This window comes from Vipera ursinii, assembly GCF_947247035.1.
Source record: "Vipera ursinii genome assembly, chromosome: 1".
Classification (NCBI taxonomy): domain Eukaryota; kingdom Metazoa; phylum Chordata; class Lepidosauria; order Squamata; family Viperidae; genus Vipera; species Vipera ursinii.
Window position 1 is genome coordinate 96,125,383 of NC_139512.1, and position 23,388 is coordinate 96,148,770.

General features: G+C 37.6%; 1 protein-coding gene across 1 annotated transcript in view; it reads right to left on the minus strand.

The window, feature by feature from the left end:
• Positions 1-23,388, minus strand: part of OVCH2 (ovochymase 2) — a gene marked incomplete at both ends in the record, with an annotated part of 40,103 nt that overhangs the window by 15,169 nt on the left and 1,546 nt on the right. Inside the window, 14 exons of the mRNA XM_083358006.1 lie at positions 296-482; positions 2,294-2,371; positions 3,417-3,548; positions 5,635-5,728; positions 6,414-6,544; positions 7,648-7,788; positions 10,733-10,866; positions 12,422-12,512; positions 15,277-15,300; positions 17,293-17,488; positions 18,906-19,057; positions 20,030-20,125; positions 20,888-21,060; positions 21,660-21,751. Of these exons, the coding sequence (XP_083214132.1) occupies positions 296-482; positions 2,294-2,371; positions 3,417-3,548; positions 5,635-5,728; positions 6,414-6,544; positions 7,648-7,788; positions 10,733-10,866; positions 12,422-12,512; positions 15,277-15,300; positions 17,293-17,488; positions 18,906-19,057; positions 20,030-20,125; positions 20,888-21,060; positions 21,660-21,751 (1,721 nt within the window). The remainder of the gene's footprint in view (positions 1-295; positions 483-2,293; positions 2,372-3,416; positions 3,549-5,634; positions 5,729-6,413; positions 6,545-7,647; positions 7,789-10,732; positions 10,867-12,421; positions 12,513-15,276; positions 15,301-17,292; positions 17,489-18,905; positions 19,058-20,029; positions 20,126-20,887; positions 21,061-21,659; positions 21,752-23,388) is intronic.

The window sequence follows — 23,388 nt, forward strand, 5'->3', positions numbered from 1 at the left end:
AGCAGCGGAGACGGCCCTCCCGGTAACGATACGGCCCTCTGTCCATACGCCTGCTGCCATACCCCAGTGTCGTGGGAATCGGTAATCCCACGATTGAGATGCAAAAAAACCAAGAACCAGATTTAAGTTAGATTATTGCTAAGTCACCCTGTCTTTAGTCAATGTGTCTACTTATCTGGACAATTGTGAGTAGATACACGGAACATTGCATTGTAATTTATGCATTTGTTGGTATGTTTTCTACATTGAATAGATTTAGTCTTTCTCAAAACTAGAGTATCCATATTGTACTTACTCTTTTTTTAAACAATGAGCAGCAGTAACCACCCACGTTCTTGTGAGAACAGCTCCACCACAGATGTTTTCATCCAAAATTTGCAAGCTGGCCTGCCAAGGCCAGGAATATGGCACAGCTTCCTCACTGCCAACTATCCGACTAAAGAGAAATCTCGGCTGGTTGGATGCTAATCCACAAGTACTATCTGTTAACAGAGAAAATGTAAATGTATATAGCACAACATTCTTCATGGAAAACATAATGCTATTTATCCTTAAAGGTAAAGGTAAAGGTTCCCCCGCACATGCATGCTAGTCGTTTCCGACTCTAGGGGCCAGTGCTCATCTCCGTTTCAAAGCCGAAGAGCCAGCGCTTGTCCGAGGACGTCTCCGTGGTCATGTGGCCAGCCTGATTGACCAGCTCAGCGTCCTAACCCACTGAGCCACCGTGTCCCTTATTTGTCCTTAGCTGACCCTTTAGATTGCTTGTATCAATTTAATATTGTACAGCTGGATCTTTACAGCAGGGATTGATGAGACTATTTGCTAGGTCAGTTTTTTAACCTTGAAAACTTTAAAATGGGTAGACTTAAATTCCTGGAATTCCACAGCCAGCATGGAAGTTGAAGTCCACCTATCTTAAAGTTCCCACAGTTGAGAAACACTGCCTAGGTAAGCTATCAGTAACAGTAACAGCAGAGCAATGGGGATTTGCCAGTCTAAAAGTTGGTGTCAGGATAGGAGATCCATCAGATGACCTTCAATATGGTATCCATACTTCAATCCCTAATTATTCTACCAGTGTGCAGTGGCCAAGTGCGGGCTACTGCATCCCATCTCCATCCCTTGAGAGGAAAGTCACTTCACTGGGACCAGCTAACAAGTCTTGCTAGAAAAATACTTTATGAACCACCACTAGAGCACTGTTACTTTACACCTTTTTCTTTTACCTTCCTTAAAGCCTTCCCATTACAGGTAGTCCTCAACTTACAACAGTTCATCTAATGGCCATTCAAAGTTAAAATGGCACTGAACAAAGTGACTTATGACCATTTTTCATACTTTCGATCTTTGCAGCACTCCCATAATCCCCATGATCAAAATTCAGATGCTTAGCAACTGACTCATATTTACAACGATTACAGTGTCCCAGGGGAATGTGATCCACTTTTGTGACCTTCTGACCAACCAAGTCAATGGGAAAGCAAGATTCATTTAACAACCGTGTTGCTGATTTAACAACTGCAGTGATTCATTTAACAACTTTGGCAAGAAAGGTCGTAAAATGGGGCAAAACTCACTTAACAAATGTCTCACTTAGCAACAGAAATGTTGGGCTCAATTGTGATCATAAGTCCTGTCTAATGGACCCCTTTGAGTAATCCAATAGATTGAGGTTCTGATTGGCCAATATTCTATAAAATAATTTACAAAAATTCAGGTTTCTAATCTGTGAGGTTCATTCTTAAATAAGTGGATTCATTCATGAATTACTTATTAGCATAACACAGTTTCCATCTAGATTTGGTGAATGATGATAGAATGCTTACAGAAATTTAGCATAATTATTGTTTTGCATGAGTTAGGCTACAGTGTATGTCACATTTATGCCAAGAATATTTATAAATTAAATTCTGGTTTTCTCTCTGCTTTCCTTTTCCCTTTCTTTAGAGCTATTGGTGGAGCAGTGGGCTAATGCCTCCTTAAGTAACACCAGCTGCCTGCAATTAGTGCAGGTTCGCATCCCACCAGGCTCAAGGTTGACTCAGCCTTCCATCCTTCCGAGGTAGGTAAAATGAGGACCCAGATTGTTGGGGGCAATTAAGCTGACTTTGTAATAATGCCGCTTAGGAGGGGTGTGAAAGCCCTAATAAGCAGGCATATACATAGAATGAAGGCTACTGCTAAGTTTGTAAAGCCGCCCTGAGTCTTCGGAGAAGGGCGGGATATAAATGGAATTAAAATAAATAAATAAATAAATAAATATTAAGGAGATTCCCATGAGAAGCATATTTACCAGGCATGTCTGTTTCATTTGCAGGCTCACTGATTTCTTCAAGTATCACTCCACTGCTCGAATTTGTTACGTTTAAATCTAACAAAAGCAGAAGAACAAGCACACAGAGGCATTCTCAGAATTCCTGTAATGAATGTTATTCAGCTTTCACCAGGTAAGGTAAAAATTCAGTTTACAACTACGTGTATATGCAGAGAAGTAACTGATTTAATTTATGGTCTGTAATTTGGAGCACCATGGCTTAATTACACTTACATATTTTGCCTATGATATTACACTAAAGGTTTGAGCCTGAAGTGGCAGATGAAATTGGTACATGAAATCAATATTGGTGTAATATTGGTTCTTAATTAGTATCACCATTGCTTCATTCTCTTAATATTTAGGACCAGATTTCCTCAATCTGAAGCTGTTAATATTGAATGCCCAAATCTGAAGAGTAGCAGGTTGTGTAAAATCAGGTTTAAGATACGTCATGTACCATGATTTAGATGCATAGAAGACAGTGTGGTAAATTTAGAGTAGCTGGTTTTAAACTTGGCTCCAAAATACAATTCAAAGGGCACCATGACCAGCTAATTAGGAGCAAGACAGAGCAATTTCAGATAATGTCTAATGCCAAGCCATTAGTGGACCATCTAGCCCAATATTGTCAGCACTGATTCACAGGCTGTCTAGATTGTCAAGTAAGAATGTTTCCACCCCTATCTGGATATTCCAGGGACTGATTTCTGAATATGATCTGAGGGTTAGAGGCCATCCATGCTAACAATTTTGTGGCTTCATCTAGATATGGTTTTGGTGATATAAATCTGTCCATGTTAATGATAAATTGCACATTATAACTGGGTGATTGTATTAATCACTATTCTGGATAGGCTCTAGAGCTGGTAAACTTTATATTTCATTAATTCAAGTATTATATTAGAAAGGCAGAAGAAATGAGATTAAATATAAATTATGACTTGATTTAGAATAAAAAATGTATTAATGATCCACTGAAATCTAGCAATTTGAAAGCAGTTTGCTGCTATAAACAACATACTGAAGTGGACAAAATATACTATGCATATGTATGCAGAACTAAGACACACATATTGTACACAGTAACAATTTTTTTTACCTGCAACATCAATGAAGAAAAATATGGCCTTGAACCCACTGTAGGTCTCTGTTTCATCAGAATGAAACTGGATAAGCATGGTGTTAGAGGAACTCAAAACTGGTGATGGGACAGCAAATCCACATGATCGAGCTAAGAAAATGATGAATGAATGAATGAATGAATGAATGAATGAATGAATGAATGAATGGTAAGATGATAACAGCAAACTGCCACTTTTTAAAAGATAAAATACTAAAATCCACACAGTGCCTTCAGCTTGGTCTTCTCAATGAATGAGCATTCTACATACTTATATAAAGGATACAACAACTAATGTTTGTAGTTGTGTGTTTGTAGTAGGTTTCGCTTGGTTACCTGCTCCATTCAATGTCAATTTCTTTGACACTGCCAATAACTTAATATTAGACTTTGTCGGTCCATTTGGAAAATGTGATCCTTTTGTCTTGTCTGATGATCACTTCCTCATCTATCTCATTAAGGTGGCAACAAATGGTAAATTATTTTTGTTTCATCTGTCATTTTTTTAAAAAAAATGCAATACATTTATAATATTTAGTTAAAACAATACAAAAATGAATGCTCTTATTAATAGAGACCCAGCTTAGTGTAGTAATTAAAGCATCAGGCTAGAAACCAAGAGACCATGAGTTCTAATCCCGTCTTAGGCACAAAGGCAGCTGGCTGATTTTGGAGCAGTCCGTCTCTCAGCCCCAAAAGAAGGCAATGCCAAGCCACTTCTGAAAATCCTGCCTAGAAAACTGCAGGCACCAACAGACTCCAAAAATCAGACATGATTGAGCGGAATTTTAAAAAGAGTCCCACATATTTAGGGATGAATCAGATGAAAGTAGAGGCTCCATTCCGACCTATCAAAGATCCAGGAGAAGGCCCTCTAATATTGAAAGACACATGTCTAGCCATGCCTGTGAGTTTCAAGCACATTTGGTGCCCTCTGCTATTTTCTTTTAATGTTTTCACCCCTCTTAACATTTGTAAAACATCAGGCATTATTCAAGGGCATAATTAACTCTATAAGTAATCAAGTAATAATTATCCTGATTTTAACCTTTTTGATAGGGGAAAGTGACAAGTTATATTGCAGACATGATTTCTGTATCGTTATTTTTTCTGATGATGTATTTGAAATACATAATAAAACACTGGAATAACTCATAATTCCAGTATCTAGCTTTATCACATCCTGCTGTCAAATTCAATTAATTTAAAGAAAGATTTTTGTTCAGGTATATCCTGAGAGATCGTATGTGCTTGGCGCTATTTGGATTTTGAGCAATGATACTGTTTGTCTAATTTCTGAGACAGGACCTCCACAAGACGTTTTTCTGAGTCCCTCCATCTAACTTGCGTTTCTTAATCTCTACCCATACCTGACAAATGAATCTTTAAAGAGCTTTCCTTCCTTGATTTGAAGGTGACCTTTTTTTGAAGCTTCTTGCCTGGTGTGCCTTGTATGCCATTAGGCAGGTTTAATGAAGTGCAAGGTACCTGATAATCTAGGTATGGGGAGGGAAGTGTCCACAAGAGTCCTGCCTCAGTTTCACAAGAATCTGGTCCATTACTCAAGTTATCCTATTCCTCAGCTGCTTGTACCTGAAGAGGTACAAGCAGCTGCCTCTTTTGCCTCCATGCTCAAGGCAGTCTCTGAGTATCTCTGCTCTAACTGGTTTTTTTTAACTGGACATTGGTCCAGCTCTTTAAAAATTATTTGCTATAGCCTCTCTCAACTTACCAATTGTCTTTGATTTTAATTATTTCCAGGGAGCAAAGCAAAAATTAGTTCTATCCTAACTGGAGTAACCCATACATTCTTTCAGCCATATCCCATTTATTTACCTCAGGTCCCAAGTTGAGAGTAACGTGCTAGACAGCAATATCTGTACTTTACATAGAATCATTGGAGGATATTTCACCTGCATTATCTCAATAGTCTACAAAATAGGGCCATATAAGGTCCCACAGTATTTTTATTACAGTACTGCAAATGATGGATTCAGATTATATGTAAGAGATAACCACCGATATGGTAGAAGAACTCAGGCAAAGGAAAATGGAAAAGCATGCATTTTGCAGCTGATAGCTGGCACCTATAAAGCCAATCAACCATACCAGCATTCTTAATTTAGTTTCTCTCTGTACATACACAAGAACCATTAGATCTGAATCAACCCACAATTCAGAAAGGAATATAACCAACCTATTTCTTTCTCCTTTGCAACATTTTCATAAACTGTCACTGAGTCATAAGTGCAGTCTTCATTTTCTTCCAATTCAAAGTGTTCATAGACAAGCTTCGGAAAAATAAAAACAGAAAAGAACTAAAATTCGTGCAAAACAAAGGAGTTTGATTTTATGTTTTTCTATTCTTTTTCTTAGAGGACTTACTGTTATCAGACAGTTAAACCATTGATCAAACATAGTGCTTAAGAAAAACATCATTCAACAAAGGACAGGCAAATGCTATTCTCCTCTTCCCAAGAAAATATGCAGAAGATTGGGTTGCACATCATTAAAAAATATTTTAAAAAATAATTTTACAACTACCGTATTCAATTCAAAACAGATCTAGAGTTTAATTTACTACTGTTTAATATACTGGCAAATTTCAAAATGAGAATAGCAATGTCCTTTTTAACACTTCAACGACCAGGATTGATGAAGAAATAAACATTTACTTATAGGATGTAATCAGGGACATAGGATAAAAGCCAGGCTGATGATAGTCAGTCTTGATACTAAAACTGTTGGACTAAAAAAATCTAATATAAACACACAGTAACCATGAGTGTGTGTGTATGTGTGTGTGTGTCTTTATGTGTATGTGTATGTATATGTATGTGTATGTATGTGTATGTATGTGTGTGTGTGTGTGTAATCATAAATAGAAAAGGTACCAAAGTGTTACTTTGAACATTTGAACCAGCTCAAACATGCATAAATTCTGACAAAGAAATATTTTACGCATGTAACTTATACCTTAACAACATGATTTTTTGGAGCATGAACAATCCATTGACATTCTGCCAGGTTATTATATGCTTCAGGATAGTGCATGCTTTGCACTGTTCCTTCTTTAAAGAGAACTGCTAAAGATCCACAGCCAGAATCTAAAATGAAACCAAAATTTCTTCAAAAGAATAAAATAGAATAGAATAGAATAGAATAGAATAGAATAGAATAGAATAGAATAGAATAGAATAGAATAGAATAGAATAGAATAGAATAGAATAGAATAGAATAGAATAGAATAGAATAGAATAACAACTTTATTGTCACATTGAATGTACACTAATCGGCATACATTAAAATGAAATTTCGTTGCATATAGCTCTCAAAGGGTCACCACCTCCAATATACGCTACATAAATATGACATAAATAAATAAATAAATAAATAAATACAGCATTATGCATATATCCACATATACAGTATTATATGACACAGAGAAATAACCTGTTTCAAACATTTAGAAGGTTATGTTGTCCTATCACACTGTGGAATATATGCATATATTTGTGATATATTGTACATTAAAATTGTACAAAATTGCTCTTTGAATTTTACCATTATAGGGCAGGGGTCCCCAACCCCTGGTCTGTGGACCAGTACCGGGCCATAGCATGCCAGCAACCAGTCTACACAAACAAGCAAAGCCCATCCACGAGATGCAGGCAGCACACAAAACCATGCACTCTCCGGTAGGTGGAAAAACCTTTCTCCACGGAACAAGTCCCTGGTGCCCAAAAGGTTGGGGACCTCTGTTATAGGGAAAGAAGTATTACTTAGAGTTGAAATGGATAATGTTATTACAAAGGGTGTAAAAAGATATTTGAATAGTGGATAGATAGTTTGGCCTTGCTTGTGGTGGTATCTCTTTTGTCAGAGTGGCCGGTTCTAAAGTTGATAGGGATGAGTTCATTTGTATCAATAACTGCTCAGTTTTTGAGTGAAAACATCTTATTATATGTAAAGTCAATTCATATCTCAATTCCATCCTGTCTTGTGATAGCTCAAGTTACTCCTCAAGGAACTTGGTAATGGTACTTCTTCGTCAAGTTCAGGAATTCAGAAGTTCAGAACCATAAAGACCACATTTATCTCTTGAAAGGGAAGGAGAGAGGAATGAATGCAGGATAGGTGTGGCTCCAAATGTCAAATAAAGAATAATCTGAATATGCACAATGGGCTGATCAAGAGCATTAGTATTTACCTAGAAAACTAGCTGGCTTAATAGCTTGGTATGTCATGGTAAATCCAGTTCCTTCTTCCTTGTTATCTGAGACAAATTTCAATCTTATGCTGTTTGAACCAATCAAAATAGGTAGTGGGAGGTCCATTCCACACAATTTCCCTAAAAGGCATAGATGTAGAAATGAAGATATTGATATTTATAAACATGGATATTATTATTATTATTATTATTATTATTATTATTATTATTATTATTATTATTATTATTATTTACTTATTTATTTATTATTAATTTTCCACTATTACAATAGTATCTTTAAAAAGCAATGTGGTGTCTGGGTTACAATAGTTCCATTTCAGACAAATACGTATTATTACAGATCTCCATGTTGTTGTAACTAATATTCCCTCTCTCTTATTTCCTTTAATACATATTATCTCTTATCTAAATTAACATACTTCTCATTGCTATCCATCAGTCATTTAATAGTTTTCTTATATTTGTCAATACCTTAGTATATTTTATATTTTAACATTCCATCTTTAATATATCAAAACACCTTATACATTTTTCCAGCTTTAATTTTACATTAATATTAAGATTAAACGTTTAAAGTTTCTCATTTTCATATTTGTAAATAACCTTTCCCTTTACACAATTTTCTCCAATACCTAGTAATGTAAATACACTTCTTATTTATCTCATTTTCATATCTACAAGTTAGTAGTACAATATGAGAATGGTAGTCATTAGAATACCAATTGCAGGGAGGAAGAAGAGGAGGAGGACAATATAATATTCTTATTTTTCATTTATAATTTCCACATATTGAAAATTAACCAAAATTTCTCTGTTTCAACATTTAGCACATCCTTTCATGTTACTACATCCAAGTATATTAGTTACATTGTATCATTCTTAACATATATACATCTTAATCCATTTCATTTAAAGAGTTCAGTATTTCAATGTTAGTATTCATACATCTGTATTTTGTTTTTTTTTTAATTAGTCAATATTTTTATCTACTCATCAAAGCAATCTCTCATAATCCAAGTACAATCCTATCTATTTTGGTGTTATCTATTTCAGGCCTCTTAAGTATGTCCATATTTCTTCAATCTTATTCTTGCTTTCTTCCTTTGCTATGTCGTTTTTTGCTTCTTTGCCTCAGGGTCACCAAAGCATTCTTGTATTGTTGTATCATATTTAAGTAGCCCTCCAGTCTCCATTTTTGAAGGATTGAGGGGTCTGTTAACAACACCAAATCTTCTCATTATTTTCGCCTCTTGATATAATTGCGCTGGGCTGAATAAATTTTTTTCCATCTGTTTCTCATTTTCGTCTTCGAAAATCTGTGTTTGTTGAGTAGTTAATTCTTCTGCCAATGTATTTGATTCTTCTGTTAAGTTCTGTCCCGATAAAATATTGGTTGTAGTCACAATTTGAGTTTGCTTCTTAGAGATACTTTCTAATTCTTTTCCAAAAGCTCTTATTTCATTGACAATTGCAGAAAGGAACTGATAAGTTTGGTAAGATATTTCCCATATAGCATAGATTTGTTTTTGAAACTCTTCCATGGTGGAGTTTTACATCTGGTGTTCAAGGTTAATTTTATCTTATTTTTCTTAAATGTTTTCTTTTTTAAAAAAAAAAAAAAATCAGATTGCACTTTCAGGTTTAGCCACTGGGTGTCCCCCAAGTGCTTTGAAAGTTCTTTTCTTTTAGTCCATTTCTTTTTTCAATGTTTTTTTTTAAAAACCACCCCTGAGCTTGCTCGCCACTTGTTTGAAGGGAGGGTTGAATTCCCCCCTCCCCCTCCACAGGGGGAAAGGTACTTAGTAGCTTATTTAGGTGAAAAGAAAAAGATTAAGGTATAAGAGAGGAATCTTACCCCCATCTTTCCACGCTGCTTTAATGTTGCCTGATGGTAAATTTGACTTCGGCTGTCTGCAGGCTAGTAACTGGCTATATTACTATGGCCAGTCTTTCGTCCGCCGGTACGAAGGGAATGCAGGCACTAACGGGGGGTTGCGGCTCCCCCACATTTCTGCAAAAGCCCCTTCTTTCTGGTCACCCCTCCAAGGTGACTCTTTGGCCTTTTTAGGACCCCCCAGCGATGCGAAACTGGACGTGGAAGACGAGAGCCTTCCCCCGTCGTCCATGCTGGCTGGCTCGGCAAACCGGAAGCCTATTATTATTATGGTCGCACATACATTCCTTACAACTTTCAGAGATTAATTTTAAAAAATGTGTGCTCATTTGCTGAAACATTCTTACCACTTTGAATATATGGATGATTTTTCCTTCCATGCCATAAAAATCCCAGCTTTAAATTTTCTTTGCAGGTTCAGTTCAATAAAGTGTCAAGTAATGCTGACTTTTGAATAGTAGATTGTTTTGATGGTCAAAGAAATCATATGCAAATGTCAACAAAGAGCCATAGTGGCACAGTGGTTAGAATGTAGTAAAGGTAAAGGTAAAGGTTCCCCCGCACATGCGTGCTAGTCGTTTCCAACTCTAGGGGCCGGTGCTCATCTCTGTTTCAAAGCCGAAGAGCTAGCGCTTGTCCGAGGACATCTCCGTGGTCATGTGGCCGGCATGACTAGATGCCAAAGGTGCATGGAACGCTGTTACCTTCACATCGTAGTGGTCCCTATTTTTCTACTTGCATTTTTACGTGCTTTCGAACTGCTAGGTTGGCAGAAGCTGGGACGAGTAACAGGCGCTCACTCTGTTACGCAGCACTCGGGATTCGACCCGCCAAACTGCCGACTTTCTGATCGACAAGCTCAGCATCCTAACCCACTGAGCCACCGCATCCCTCTTAGAATGCAGTACTGCAGGCTATTTCTGCTGACTGCCAGCTTTCAGCAGTTTGGCAGTTTGATCCTGACTGGCTCAAGGTTGACTCAGCCTTCCATCCTTCTGAGGTTGGACCCAGATTGTTGGGGGCAGTGCTTACTCTGTAAACCTCTTAGAGAGGGCTGTAAAGCACTGTGAAGCGCTATATAAGTCTAATTGCTATTGCTATTAATAGCAGTATCCTTTGTATTTAATTAGAAATCAGCTTTTGGCTATACATTTTGAAGAAGAAACTTACCAATGAGTCTATCATCCATAGAAATCACTGACAAAGAATCATAGTCACAGAATGCATCTGGCTCCACATCAAAATGAGAAAAATTCAACAATATATGCCTCCCTTCTGGAACAGATAAAGTCCAAACGCAGAGCCTAGATTGAGAAAACATTGAGTGATTTCTAGTTGAAAATTAAACCATGAATTAAGCACAGGTGCACAAAACCATAGATAAAACAAAGAGGTAATTTGTTTCTTCTACCTTCCCATGCATATTATATTGAAATTCAGTTAAATATACATAACCTTCCCCCCATGCACACATAAGAATAATTTTAGATCTCTAATGAAACCCAGTGAGATTTTAGATTTGTTTCTGAAAAACTTAATTCAAACAGCATAAGAAGACTTTCCCAGGCTAGTGAAAGATAAGATAAATGTTATGGAACATGCATAAAGTATGAATGTCTATATACTAACTAAGGTATACAGAAGTCATAATCACATAAGACATTTTTAAAAGAAGATTCATTGCTTGCTTTACTTACTGAATAACCCAGTACACAAACATACTTGTCATGTTTGCTTAACCATGAATTAGCTGATAAATTATAATCAGCTTAGTTTGTATAAATTCAAGCCCATTATCTGGGTTTATATAACAACAATAAAGCACATTAAAGTCTAGGGATTATCCTCCCATTCTGCTAACCATAGTTAGAAGATATCTCACCATTTTACCTTTAGGTTGTCAAAGGATTTTGGCAATTAATTGATAGTGGGGTCCCTTTCAACCCATGCATGAAGACAGAGCAAACATGAACAAATCTATCTTTTAAAACTCACTTTTTCCTCAACTCCAGCACCATTCCAGGTTATGAAGAGCAGTTGATAGTTGATAGTTTTTCTCACTAGCAACTGGTGCTCAGCTGGAGGAGAAGTGAATTGTAGGAATCCATTATTCATTTTCCTTAACTTGTCCTGCATGAAATCTTTAAGGGCAGTACCGATCTCCTGTAGCATATTCTGAGGGAGAATATGGCTAGGGTTTCAGGCACCAGAAATTATTCTGGCATTATTATTTTTTTGCCAAATTAAAGATGAAAAGAATGAAGATCAGTATGGCCATGAGAAAATGCCTTTAATATATTGTATGAATACTTTTAATCTTCTGAATTTTGTCAGTCTAATTGGGTTTACATAATTAAGAATTCTAGTTAAATATACAGGTAGTCCTTGACTTATAACCATTTGTTTAGTGACTGTCTCGAAGTTACAACAGTACTGAAAAATGTGACTTATGACCTATTTTCACACTTATAACTGTTGCAACATCCCCATGGTCATATGATCAAAATTCCGAATTTGGCAATTGGTTCATATGTGCAGTGTCCTGGGATCATATGATCCCCTTTTTCTACCTTCTGACAAGCAGAGTTAATGGGGAAGCCAGATTCATTTATCAACCATGTTACTAACTGCAGTGAGTCATTTAACAATTGTGGAAAGAAAGGTCATAAAATGGAACAAAACTCACTTAACAACTGTCTCACTTAGCAACCAAAATTTTGGACTACATTATGATTGTAAGGCGCGGACTACCTGTAATACTTTTGCTGCAATAGAGTATGGCTTGAGAAGGGCTATATGCAACAATCCAGGGTAACTGAGCCTCAAAAATGGCAAATAAATAAATATTTAACTACTTACTGATTATCCTGATAAAAATGCTTTGGGAATTCAGGAAAAATCAGTTTTCCTTCACTGCCAGAAAGTGCACCATCTTGAATGTTACACGATGCTGTATTGTGAATACACAATATGTTACAGTGGATCATTTTAATTAAAACAAATACATTGATTTTTTTATTTGTATTGCTGCCCTCAAGAGTTCAAATTCTAGAATCTCTAGCCAATCATTGCTAGGAATTTTGGAAGTTGACATCTAGCACATCTGTTAGATTATTTTCTTCACTTTTTCTTACTTAGGCACTTTAACGTTCTGCTTATTTTGTATTTTTACTTCCTCAAAAATAAAGTAACAGCATAGGAAGTCTAGAGGAAACAGCTCTTTTGTTTTTTACAATAAAATCTTGGGGGGGAAAAAGCATGTTGTAAACAAGGGGTAACATTTCTATATTACTTAAGATAAGAAAGTGACTGCATGAATTTAAAGCTTCTCTGGGGGAGATCCAAAAATGCACACACATAATTTTCTGCAGGTTTCCAGGGCTTTTAATTTGGAGAACCTTTGCAGGAACTCAGTCTGTATAGGAAAGATATGTTCTGTTACACAGCTACAGCCCTTCCGCATTACTCTTTGCCAATTGCAAGAGGGAAGACAAGAAACAGTGTGTCAGCTGGGTTGCCCTAATACAGGGCTTTTCAACCAGTGGTACGGGTACCACCTGTGGTACATTGGCACCTGGCAGGTGGTATGAGACCATCCTAGAAAAGTGGTAGCGGGGGAGGGGAATGAGCTGAAACAGTAGCAGAACCGCACAAGCCTGAGCGAGAAATGGCTGGAGCTGCAGGGCTGTCAGGGCTCAATGGAAGCTCCAGGATCAGCGCTTCTTCAGGGCTGTCAGGGCTCAGTGGAAGCTCCAGGATCAGCACCAGGCAACTGATTCATATTTATGATGGTCACAGTGTCCCAGGGTCATGTGAAATGACCAAAACCTGCTGCAACCACCCAGCAGATGGGGGGAATAAAAACCAAACACCCCCCTCCACCCCATCCCTGCTGCCAATCCTCAACAGAAAAGCTCACAACAATGAAAACCTCAGACAGGAGAAAGACCACCACTGGGCGGGCAGGCGGCAGGTGTCTTGCTCAGCTGTGGCTTGGGGGGCACTTATTTCAGTGCCATTGTAACTTTGAACAGTCACTAAGCGAACTGTTGTAAGTCGAGGACTACCTGTGCTTCATCACTTTTTTCTTTTTTTGGCCATCAAGTTTTTGACACCTTGCTAGACGACTGGTGGTACTTGGATGTTGCCATATCCCAAAAGTGGTACAATGGGTAAAAAGGTTGAAGAGCCCTGCCCTAATATAAAAGGTAAAGGTAAAGGTTCCCCTGCACATGCGTGCTAGTTGTTTCCAACTCTAGGGGCTGGTGCTCATCTCCGTTTCAAAGCTGAAGAGCCAGCGCATGGAACGCTGTTACCTTCCCACCGTAGTGGTCCCTATTTTTCTATTTGCATTTTTACGTGCTTTCGAACTACTAGGTTGGCAGAAGCTGGGACAAGTAACAGGCACTCACTCTGTTACTCAGGATTCGACCCACCAAACTGCCGACCTTCTGATCGACAAGCTCAGCGTCCTAACCCACTGAGCCACCGCGTCCTTAATATAATGCTTGTGAAATGGGATAACAAAAATAAAAAATGTAATTGTGCTTTGAGTAAAATTCAATTTTGTAGAATTAGAGGAGGAAAGCTGCTTAGCTCCTATAATTAAGGACTTGTTTCAACTTATGTTCCTTTTGGTCCACAGCTTAAAAGTTCTGGAGTCCAAATAAGCCAGCATAGCTCCCATATTTAAATATTATTTCACTAACCTAATCTATAAAATAAAGGCAGTGAAGACATGAGTTCAGAGACAAAGCCAGTTCTTAGCCTTCATTTCAAGGGATGGCAAAGTTTATCCGTTGGAATTCCTTACCAAATGAGACAATGCAAAGGGCATTGCAAATTAATCAGCATAACTGCTAGTAAAACTAAAACTCAAGAATAGCCATACACATTCTTAAAGTTCACCCTTCTTCTTTCTATCTTATTTCAAGAACTGCTTATTTAAATGTTACCCAAATACATCAACTTTAAGTATTTCTGACAATGCTGCTAACATTGGATGTTCCTGCTTTGACAACTGATGAAAATGCAGCCATTTTCTCTTCTCCTTTAACATGCTGTTCTTTACTTTTAGAATTCAGGTGCAGTGGTGGGGGGGAATGTAAGCTCAGTTAGCCATAATAACACTGCTGTGGGAACTCAAGGACGAGCTGATAATGTTTTGGTGGGCTGAGGAACTGAGGAGAAAGCCCATGCTTGAAGCTAATTGGGGAATGTGTTTTATGACAGTTTATTGGGGGAGAGAACTGTGCTTTGTTACTTTGTATCAGGGGGAAGGGAATTTAGTTTTTGGGTCCAACTATGTAGTGCCGATACTTTGTTTCCCAAAAAATGTTCTTTAAGGAAGAATTTTGCCTCGAAGTTCTTTTGATGGGTTTCATCTATCAGAACCATGACAATTTCATTATACCGGTATTCAACACTTATATGGAAAAGGAATATCAGTTACTGTACTTAAAAAAAAATCTGTTGAATTGAGAAACTATACTGCTCAAAAAAATAAAGGGAACAGAAAATAAGACATCCTACTATTAAATACAGTACATTGTGTTGTTTAAGTGTTCCCTTTATTTTTATATAAATATAAAAAAATACAATTTTCACATTTTAATTTTGCCCTGACTGGAAATATTATCAAACATAAGCACAAAGCTGACCATAAAACATTGATCTTATCAAGAATATTCAAATTCAAAAAGATCTATACTCACCTACAGAACTTTTCATTTTGACATCTAATTAAAAGGAATGAATGAAATAGATTAGCTATATATATATATATACATAAACAGGCAGACCTTGACTTACCACTATTTGCTTAAAGATAGCCTAGGAAAAAGTGATTTACAATCGGCAGTCACATGATTGGGATTGGTGATCTTCCCAGCCAGTTATTCTCAACTGGGGAAGCCAAATTCACTTTACGACCATGCAATTCGCTTAACTATCCTAGGATTCACTTAACAACCATACGATTCACTTAATGACAATGGCTGTGGTAAAAATGTAATAAAATTAGGTCTGGTCCCATGATGACTTGCTTAATGATTGCATTGTTTTAGAGACTGAAATTCCAGTCCAACTGGAATTTGACTGAAATAGAACTATTACCCTGGCAAACTTTGATGCTGAATATTGATATTACTATAAAATAAAACCAATGACATTTGTAACAGTGCAGTGCAAAAGTTATATACTGCGTTCAGTCACTACCAACAAAGAACCTCCCACATTTTTAGCTTCCCATAATGTGCAACTAGCCTCTTAAAACAAAGAGATTAGCAAAACGAGCATGGAGCCATTTCACGTATATACACTTTGCTGTATAACAGAACAAAATGAAAAATATTACATGTGTACCACACCCAAATGTCTTTCTGGCTTCTTTTTGTCACTCAATGTCCTTGCATTCAAACAAAATATTGCCAATTCTGCCAGTGTGTAACAATGGAATGGTATTCACTAATGCACAAGTAGGGGATTCATGGCTTTCTCTGTGTTGCTGAACTACAAATGCCAAAATCTATAATAGCTGGAGTTGGCTGAAGGTTGCAATTCAGTAACTTTTGAAAAGTCACAGCCCTCTAATTACTCATTATCATTATCATTATTTCTCCCTGCAATGAACATTACCCCAAATCTAATGGGATGAAAGAAAGCCTGTGCCTTCTGGTACATATTTGAGTAAAGCAGAGAAGGCAGAGCAAAGAAAAATCTGGCTCCTGAAGCAGACTCTGCTCATGTAAATCCAGATGTAGTCTGACTTTATAAACCAGTAAGAAATAAAACGTAACATAATATCATAACATAAAATTAGGCACCAACTTTCAACATCTTTGTCAAGTAATGTGATGGCATATGAGAAAACCTTGGGAGAATGAATCAGGAGACACTCCCAAGGCAATGGCTAGATAAGAGACAGCATGATCGTGGACAGGGCAAGGGGCTCAGAACAGACTGTCCCTAGTTTCTTAGGCCAGAGGGCCCCAACCTTTTGGACACCAGGGCCCGGTTCCGTGGAAAAAAGTTTTTCCATGGACCGGAGAATGTGTGATTTTGTGTGCTGCCTGCACGTCATGGATGGGGCCTTGCTTGTTTATGTGGACCAGTTACTGGCATGCCACAGACTGGTACTGGTTCCCAGACCGGGGGTTGGGAACCCCTCTCTAAGGCTGAAAAAGAGGTGGGGCTAGGAGGATTGTACTTTCTCAGGCTTGCAAGATTCTTTCAATGTAGCTTTACAATAAAGTAGAATTTGCTTATCTGGTTTACCCCGACAAGGAATGAGAAAGAGTTCCTCAAAAGACAGACATAAAAAATGGACTAAACATAGAAATGGTTAGCTTATACTATTGTGGAAAAGTAAAAAAAAATGACGTTCAATGTTAATGCCTTATTTTACTGCAACAGAGGGAGTCTGAAGTCAACACTTTTTTTCCTCTCCCCCCCCCACTCCACACTTCTCATTTTGGTTCTACTACGTGCTTTTGTATTTTTGTATTTTGTACTATAAGCTAATAAGTTAAATATGTATGAGCAATAAATAAAAATTGGCTAAACATAGGCATTTTTGTTTTTATTTTGCACGGGGGATAGTTTTGCAAGGGAGTAAGTTTCTACTCTTAATGCAAGTCATAAATTCTAATCAGGTAAAATGCTATTATCAATGACCTGCTAATTGATATAATCATGAGATAAATCACAGTATTGGTGGTTTTTGTTACTACCGGCATCTATATGCTGCTGAATCCAAGGCAGCACCTTGGACAGATCCGTAAAAACTCCAGGAGTTCCTCTTTTCTCATACTTCTTTTGTAGATTATGAATCCAGCTTCGAGCACATCCTAGGCCCCATGAAGTCACTCCAATCAGGGTCCAAGAACCATGTTCCTGTTGACACACAAGTGAGCCTCCAGAATCCCCCTGTAGGAGAAACATTATTTTTTCCCAAAAGGAGACACATCTCAAACAGCAAATGCAGTTCTTTACTTATTGGATCTTAAGCAAACTTTCTTTTTTTGCAGACTGGTGGGAGTTATTCCACCCTTGCCACATTATAAAGTTCCCTAAAAGAGGCAGTGTTGCCTAGGGAAGGGACAGTGGCAGGATTGGATGTGTGAAAGACTTCACCAAAAAGTTGACCTTGGCAAGAGAGAGGAAGCCATTGCAGATCCAGTTGAAGTGAGAAAATATAATTGGTCAATCTCTATCAATGAATGGACCCTTTTTTGATCCCTTCACCAAGTTTGCAATAAAAATTGCAGGACTGTGGATTAAAGAAGAATAGTTAAGCTACTGGATCCCACTGATCAATAAACTGCTTGAATAATTTGTCCTGTAGGGAAAGGAGTGAAGCCTAGACACCTTTGGAATTTGCTTCTGTAGAAATTCATAGAACTAGCCATTAGAACTATGATTGTGAGCAACCTATTCTCTCTTAATTGTTCAAGGATACTTCTCTGTTCATTAAAAAAATGCATACTACACCCTTGTTCTATGCATGATTCCACTACTCGCCATGATTGCTTTTCAATTCTATCAATATCCCAGCTGCAAAGCTCCTTCTAGCTTGGTCTATGGAAATCTGAGTTTTGGTAGTTTGAATCTGTAATTTACATTTGTTTTGGACACTCTTCACCCTGCTATAATGTTATTGTCTTAAATAGGCTGGCAAGCTTACTATTATGAGTATAAATGACAATCTCTGAATAAAGGTGGAACATCTTAAATTACTTCCCCAAATATTTTATCTTGTTTTGGGCTTTCATAGCAGATGTACAAGTATTACTCAGTAGTTTTCACTGTTCCCAGAAGGCAGAAAGACTGAAAATGACTGGCTACAATAGCCACAATCAAGAAATTGTCACCCTATGAAACTGAAAATAACTGAGCCATTGAAGCTTTATTATCATTTCTACTACAACAGACTAGAATGGCTGTCTGCTCGCAAAGCCTAAAAAGATAATTTTTATTCACATTTCTTACCAAATTTTTAGTGCCCTAATAAAAGCTACGTTCTGCCAAGCCAAGTATCTGATTTTTCTAGCTCAGGGATGACTCTACATATTCAGGAGCAAGAGTTCTCAGTGGCTACCCAAAGAGCCTTGTTCTGAATTTCCATCTGGGAATTAACCAGAAATCTTTTGTTACTGAGCCAAAGCTTTTCCTCCTAAAAGTTCCCTTTGGAATTTTTCTAAACGTCACAAAAAATGACCTAAAACTACTATAATATTTTACTGCAGTATTGTGTATCATCATCAACATCATTATCATCATCATCACCACCACCACCACCACCACCATATTCTCCTTAATAAATATATTGATATAATCTACCAACCTGGCAAGCATCTTTTCCTCCATCTGGAAATCCAGCACACATTATCGTGTGGCTTTGAATAGGCCTCCTTAGAGATGACAAGATTCCAGAACATTGAGTCTGGTCTAAGATGGGCAATCTGACTTCATGCAAAATGTCAGGAAGGATCCCATCTGAAAATCAAACAAAACTCAGGAAGTTGCCCTGTTATATTGTCCATCCATCAGGCTCAGAATTGTTCACCTGTCTGAGATGGTATAGGTTCTCCTGCTTGAGCAGGAGGCTGGACTAGAAGACCTCCAAGGTCCCTTCCAGCTCTCTTCTCTTCTCTTCTCTTCTCTTCTCTTCTCTTCTCTTCTCTTCTCTTCTCTTCTCTTCTCTTCTATTCTATTCTATTCTATTCTATTCTATTCTATTCTATTCTATTCTAGCTGGAAACAGGGTCAAGGATCTCAAGCAAAGATCTTTTTTTACTGCCTGATCCTTTTTTAAACTGGAGCTTCCGGGAACTGGATCACTAGCCCTCAGTGTACTTATGTGTATTGTGCCACAAAACATTCAAACATCATGAGTTGAAATGATGAAAAGCTACAATGTGGAGCCAACACTTTTCCAATTATTTCTTAAATGTGATCACCATTGAAGGCTGGATTTCCAGCCCTAGATGAAACAGAACTGAATGTTGAAATATATGACATCATTGAACATCCAGGGATACACACTATTATCCCATCATTTTCATAAATTAAGCAGCAGAGTGATAAGCAGGTGCTTCTGAATATCTCTTTACCACAATATCTAATGCTTGCTTATATTCATGGAAATGTAGCCTTAGTAACATGCACTAAAACCAAGGCTGAATTTATTTGGGGACTGAAAATAAATTGAGCATAGAGAGAAAACATACACTTTCCCAAAACTTCTTAACTGCATTTATTGTCACTTCCTCCCCACTTTCATTTCAGTATTATTCATTTTCATTGTTTGCCTCCCACCTTGACTTCCTATGGGGGGAGGAGAGAGAGAGGGAGGGAGGGAGGGAGGGAAAGAGAGAGAGCTGATAGCACACGTGCATAAAAATGTACAGTTAATAATAATTCCTTTTGAAGCATGAAACTCTTTCAAATATCATATCATTTCCTTACTTTCTCTTAAACGGCCCCAACCACAAGTGACACATATATATCCTGGATCAAATTTTTCATGTGGGCCAGGAAGACAGACTGGCCATACAGCTGCACCTAACATTAAAACAGATCAAAGTTCTGATTACACATTTGAAAGAATGTTAATATGGCTCATGTCTCAATGCCAATTTCATACACCTTGACAGGTGTCAAGAGGCCCAGTATAGAAAGTGATTTCTACAAAAGATGAAGTATAATTTACAAAAATATAAAATCTAATTTAACACTATGAAATGGAAATATGATTCTGTTCCAAAGTGGGCATCAAAATAAAATCCAGTATTAAATGTCTCTGTGTTTCCCACCTGTCTGTTACACCCAAAGTTTTAAATTTGTTGTCTTCTTTCCATCCACAGTTGGAGTTGTGTATAAGTACCTGGTTTTGTATGATGATCTAATGATAAACAAGCCAGGCACAAGTCTTTGGATGTATAACTAGGGTCTTACCTTGCCCTCAGGATGTTCTCATTACCTACACTTAAACCTTTGCCTCTAAATCACCCACATATTTCCTTGTCCAGAAAGCAATTAACATAGTACTCTATTGATAGCTGCACTGTGGGTGGTAAAGGCAGATTAAGAAAAAGAATGTACATACTGTGCTGGTGGAACTTAGTTATGAGACTTCTTGGGGAATCAAGCTATGTAAATGCACTGATAGATGGCGCAACCTACCATATGCCTAGACTTTCTATACAGATTGTACAGTAAATTGTTTTCCTTTGAATACCACATTTTTATATGATGGCTCAGATATGCACACATACAGATGCACATATATGTGGACGTTAGCATCATCTTAAGCTAGCATATTACCATATCTGAAATGACCGTCCATTTTTAGAAGAGCAATATCATAATCCATTGGTTTCTTCCTATTAAAGTTGGGGTGCTTAATTATGTCTTTTACATAGAGGGTCTGTTCTTCCTCATCTTTCAGACTCAAATCATGTTCTCCAGCAGTGACAGTCAGCAAACGGAGCAGTGATCTACAGAACAGTGGAGAGATATAACTAGGAAAAACTGAACATGGGTTTTTCAAAACTAAATAACTATTTTAGGCAGAGATTCTGTCTCTCTCCGTCCGTCCATCCATCCGTCCATCCTGTGGTTAAAATCTGACTTATGGTATTGCACAAGAAAAAAAAACCCACAATAAAATACAGTAATATTTATTTATTAAATTTATATGCAACACATCTCACTCTGCAAAACAACTCTGTGTGACTTACCATTAAATATATTGAGATTCATTAAATATAATATACAAAGTAATAACAACCTGATATTATCATAAAACTGAAGCACAGTTCTGTAGCACTGCCTTAACTCATTACAAACTATAGAATACCCCCAGCACCTGCTAGCATCTTCCTGTACACTAGGATGTGTGTGTGTGTGTGTGTGTGTGTGTGTGTTGCCTATTACATTATGAAATCACCTGAACATATGTGCTTAAATATTTGATGTCTCTGGACATTTATTAAGCTACAGTTATAGAGAAAGCATATCAAAAGTCTATAAAACGATTTATAAAACACAATGGTAATCTGAAATCATAGCCTTCCAGTGAATTGCCTGCTTGTACCTGCTTACAACACAGTGAGCTGCTGTGATCACCCACTGAGTGGAAACAAGGGTTCCTCCACAGAAATGGTGATTACTTCTTTTCAAGGAAACCTGTATCAGAGAGAGCACATGCCACTTTAGGAAGTGTACATCTCATAACAGAGCAATAGAAGGCAGAATACACAGTAGGGCACAGTGAATATGGAATAAAAATCAACAATGCCAGATTAATGTCATAAATGCATGAACATAATCCCTGCTTTATATAATTCATGGAAACTAATGAAGGATGGAAATTAATCAAGGGAAGAAGCAACCTAGAACAAAGGAAAAAATTTCCTATCAGTGAGAACAATTAGTCAGTGGGAAGGTTTGCCTTCAGAGGTTGTGGGTGCTCCATCACTGGAGCTTTTAAGAAGGGACTGGACAGTCACTTTTCTGAAATGGTATAGGGCAGGGGTCTTCAAACTTGGCTCTTTTATGACTTGTGGACTTCAACTCCCAGAATTCCTCAGCCAGCCATGCTGGCTGAGGAATTCTGGGAGTTGAAGTCCACGAGTCATAAAAGGGCCAAGTTTGAAGACCCCTGGTATAGGGTCTCCTGCTTGAGCAGGAGGTTGGACTAGAAGACCTCCAAGGTCCCTTCCATCTCAGTTATTCTGTTCTGTTCTTAATATGAAGCAGAAGTGAATGCTAATAGCCCTCTTTCACCCTTTAATTGGTAACATTCATAGAATCACGACTATTCAGATACTGTCAAAATTGGCCTAATGCTGTCAATATCTAAATGGTTTTCTTCATACGGAATTATCATCATTGTAATGATTTAAAATATCTTTTTTTCATATTCCCTTCCTCAACTTTATAGTAAATGTCAATAGTTGCAGTAGCACCACCTGGGAGGAAAAATCCAAAGGGGGGGATTAGAGTAGAGCATATCATTTGTGCCTGTGCATATATCTGCCAACCAAAACAGATGTAGTATACTGCATTGTTTGGTGTTGCCAGAAGCTTAGAAGGGACAAAGTACGTTATGGGGGAAGGAAGATGATGGTAACTGAAAGAAAAGTAATTATACATTTATTTATTTTTATTTTTTTTTAATTCCATTTATATCCCGCCCTTCTCCGCAGACTCAGGGCGGCTTACAAGCTTAGCAGTAGCCTTCATTCTATGTATATGCCTGCTTATTAGGGCTTTCACACACACCCCAAGCAGCATTATTACAAAGTCAGCTTAATTGCCCCCAACAATCTGGGTCCTCATTTTACCTACCTCGGAAGGATGGAAGGCTGAGTCAACCTTGAGCCTGGTGGGATGCGAACCTGCACTAATTGCAGGCAGCTGGTGTTACTTAAGGAGGCATTAGCCCACTGCTCCACCAAGGCCCAAATTTTCTAATTTTTTTTAAATTATATCTGAACAATGTCTTTTCTTCAAATAACCATAGATGGCCAGTAAAAATTGTGGAGGGGGAAGCAAATGGATTTTTCTCTTGTTTTGTGTTACCTATGAGGTTTGAGATTAAAATTATTTTCCATATGAGTATGCCTATCTCAGTTTCTCATAATACAGACAACAGAATTAATGACAATGTTCCATTGGAGAACATAACCATTGTTCACTATTTGCTCCATTGGTCTTCCAAAGAGTAACATGCTGTTCAGCAAAAGCATCTATGCAAGAAAAAAAATCAAAGATATGCAGTAACCTAATTTTCCTTGCTAGTGAGATAAGAGCTGGAGGAA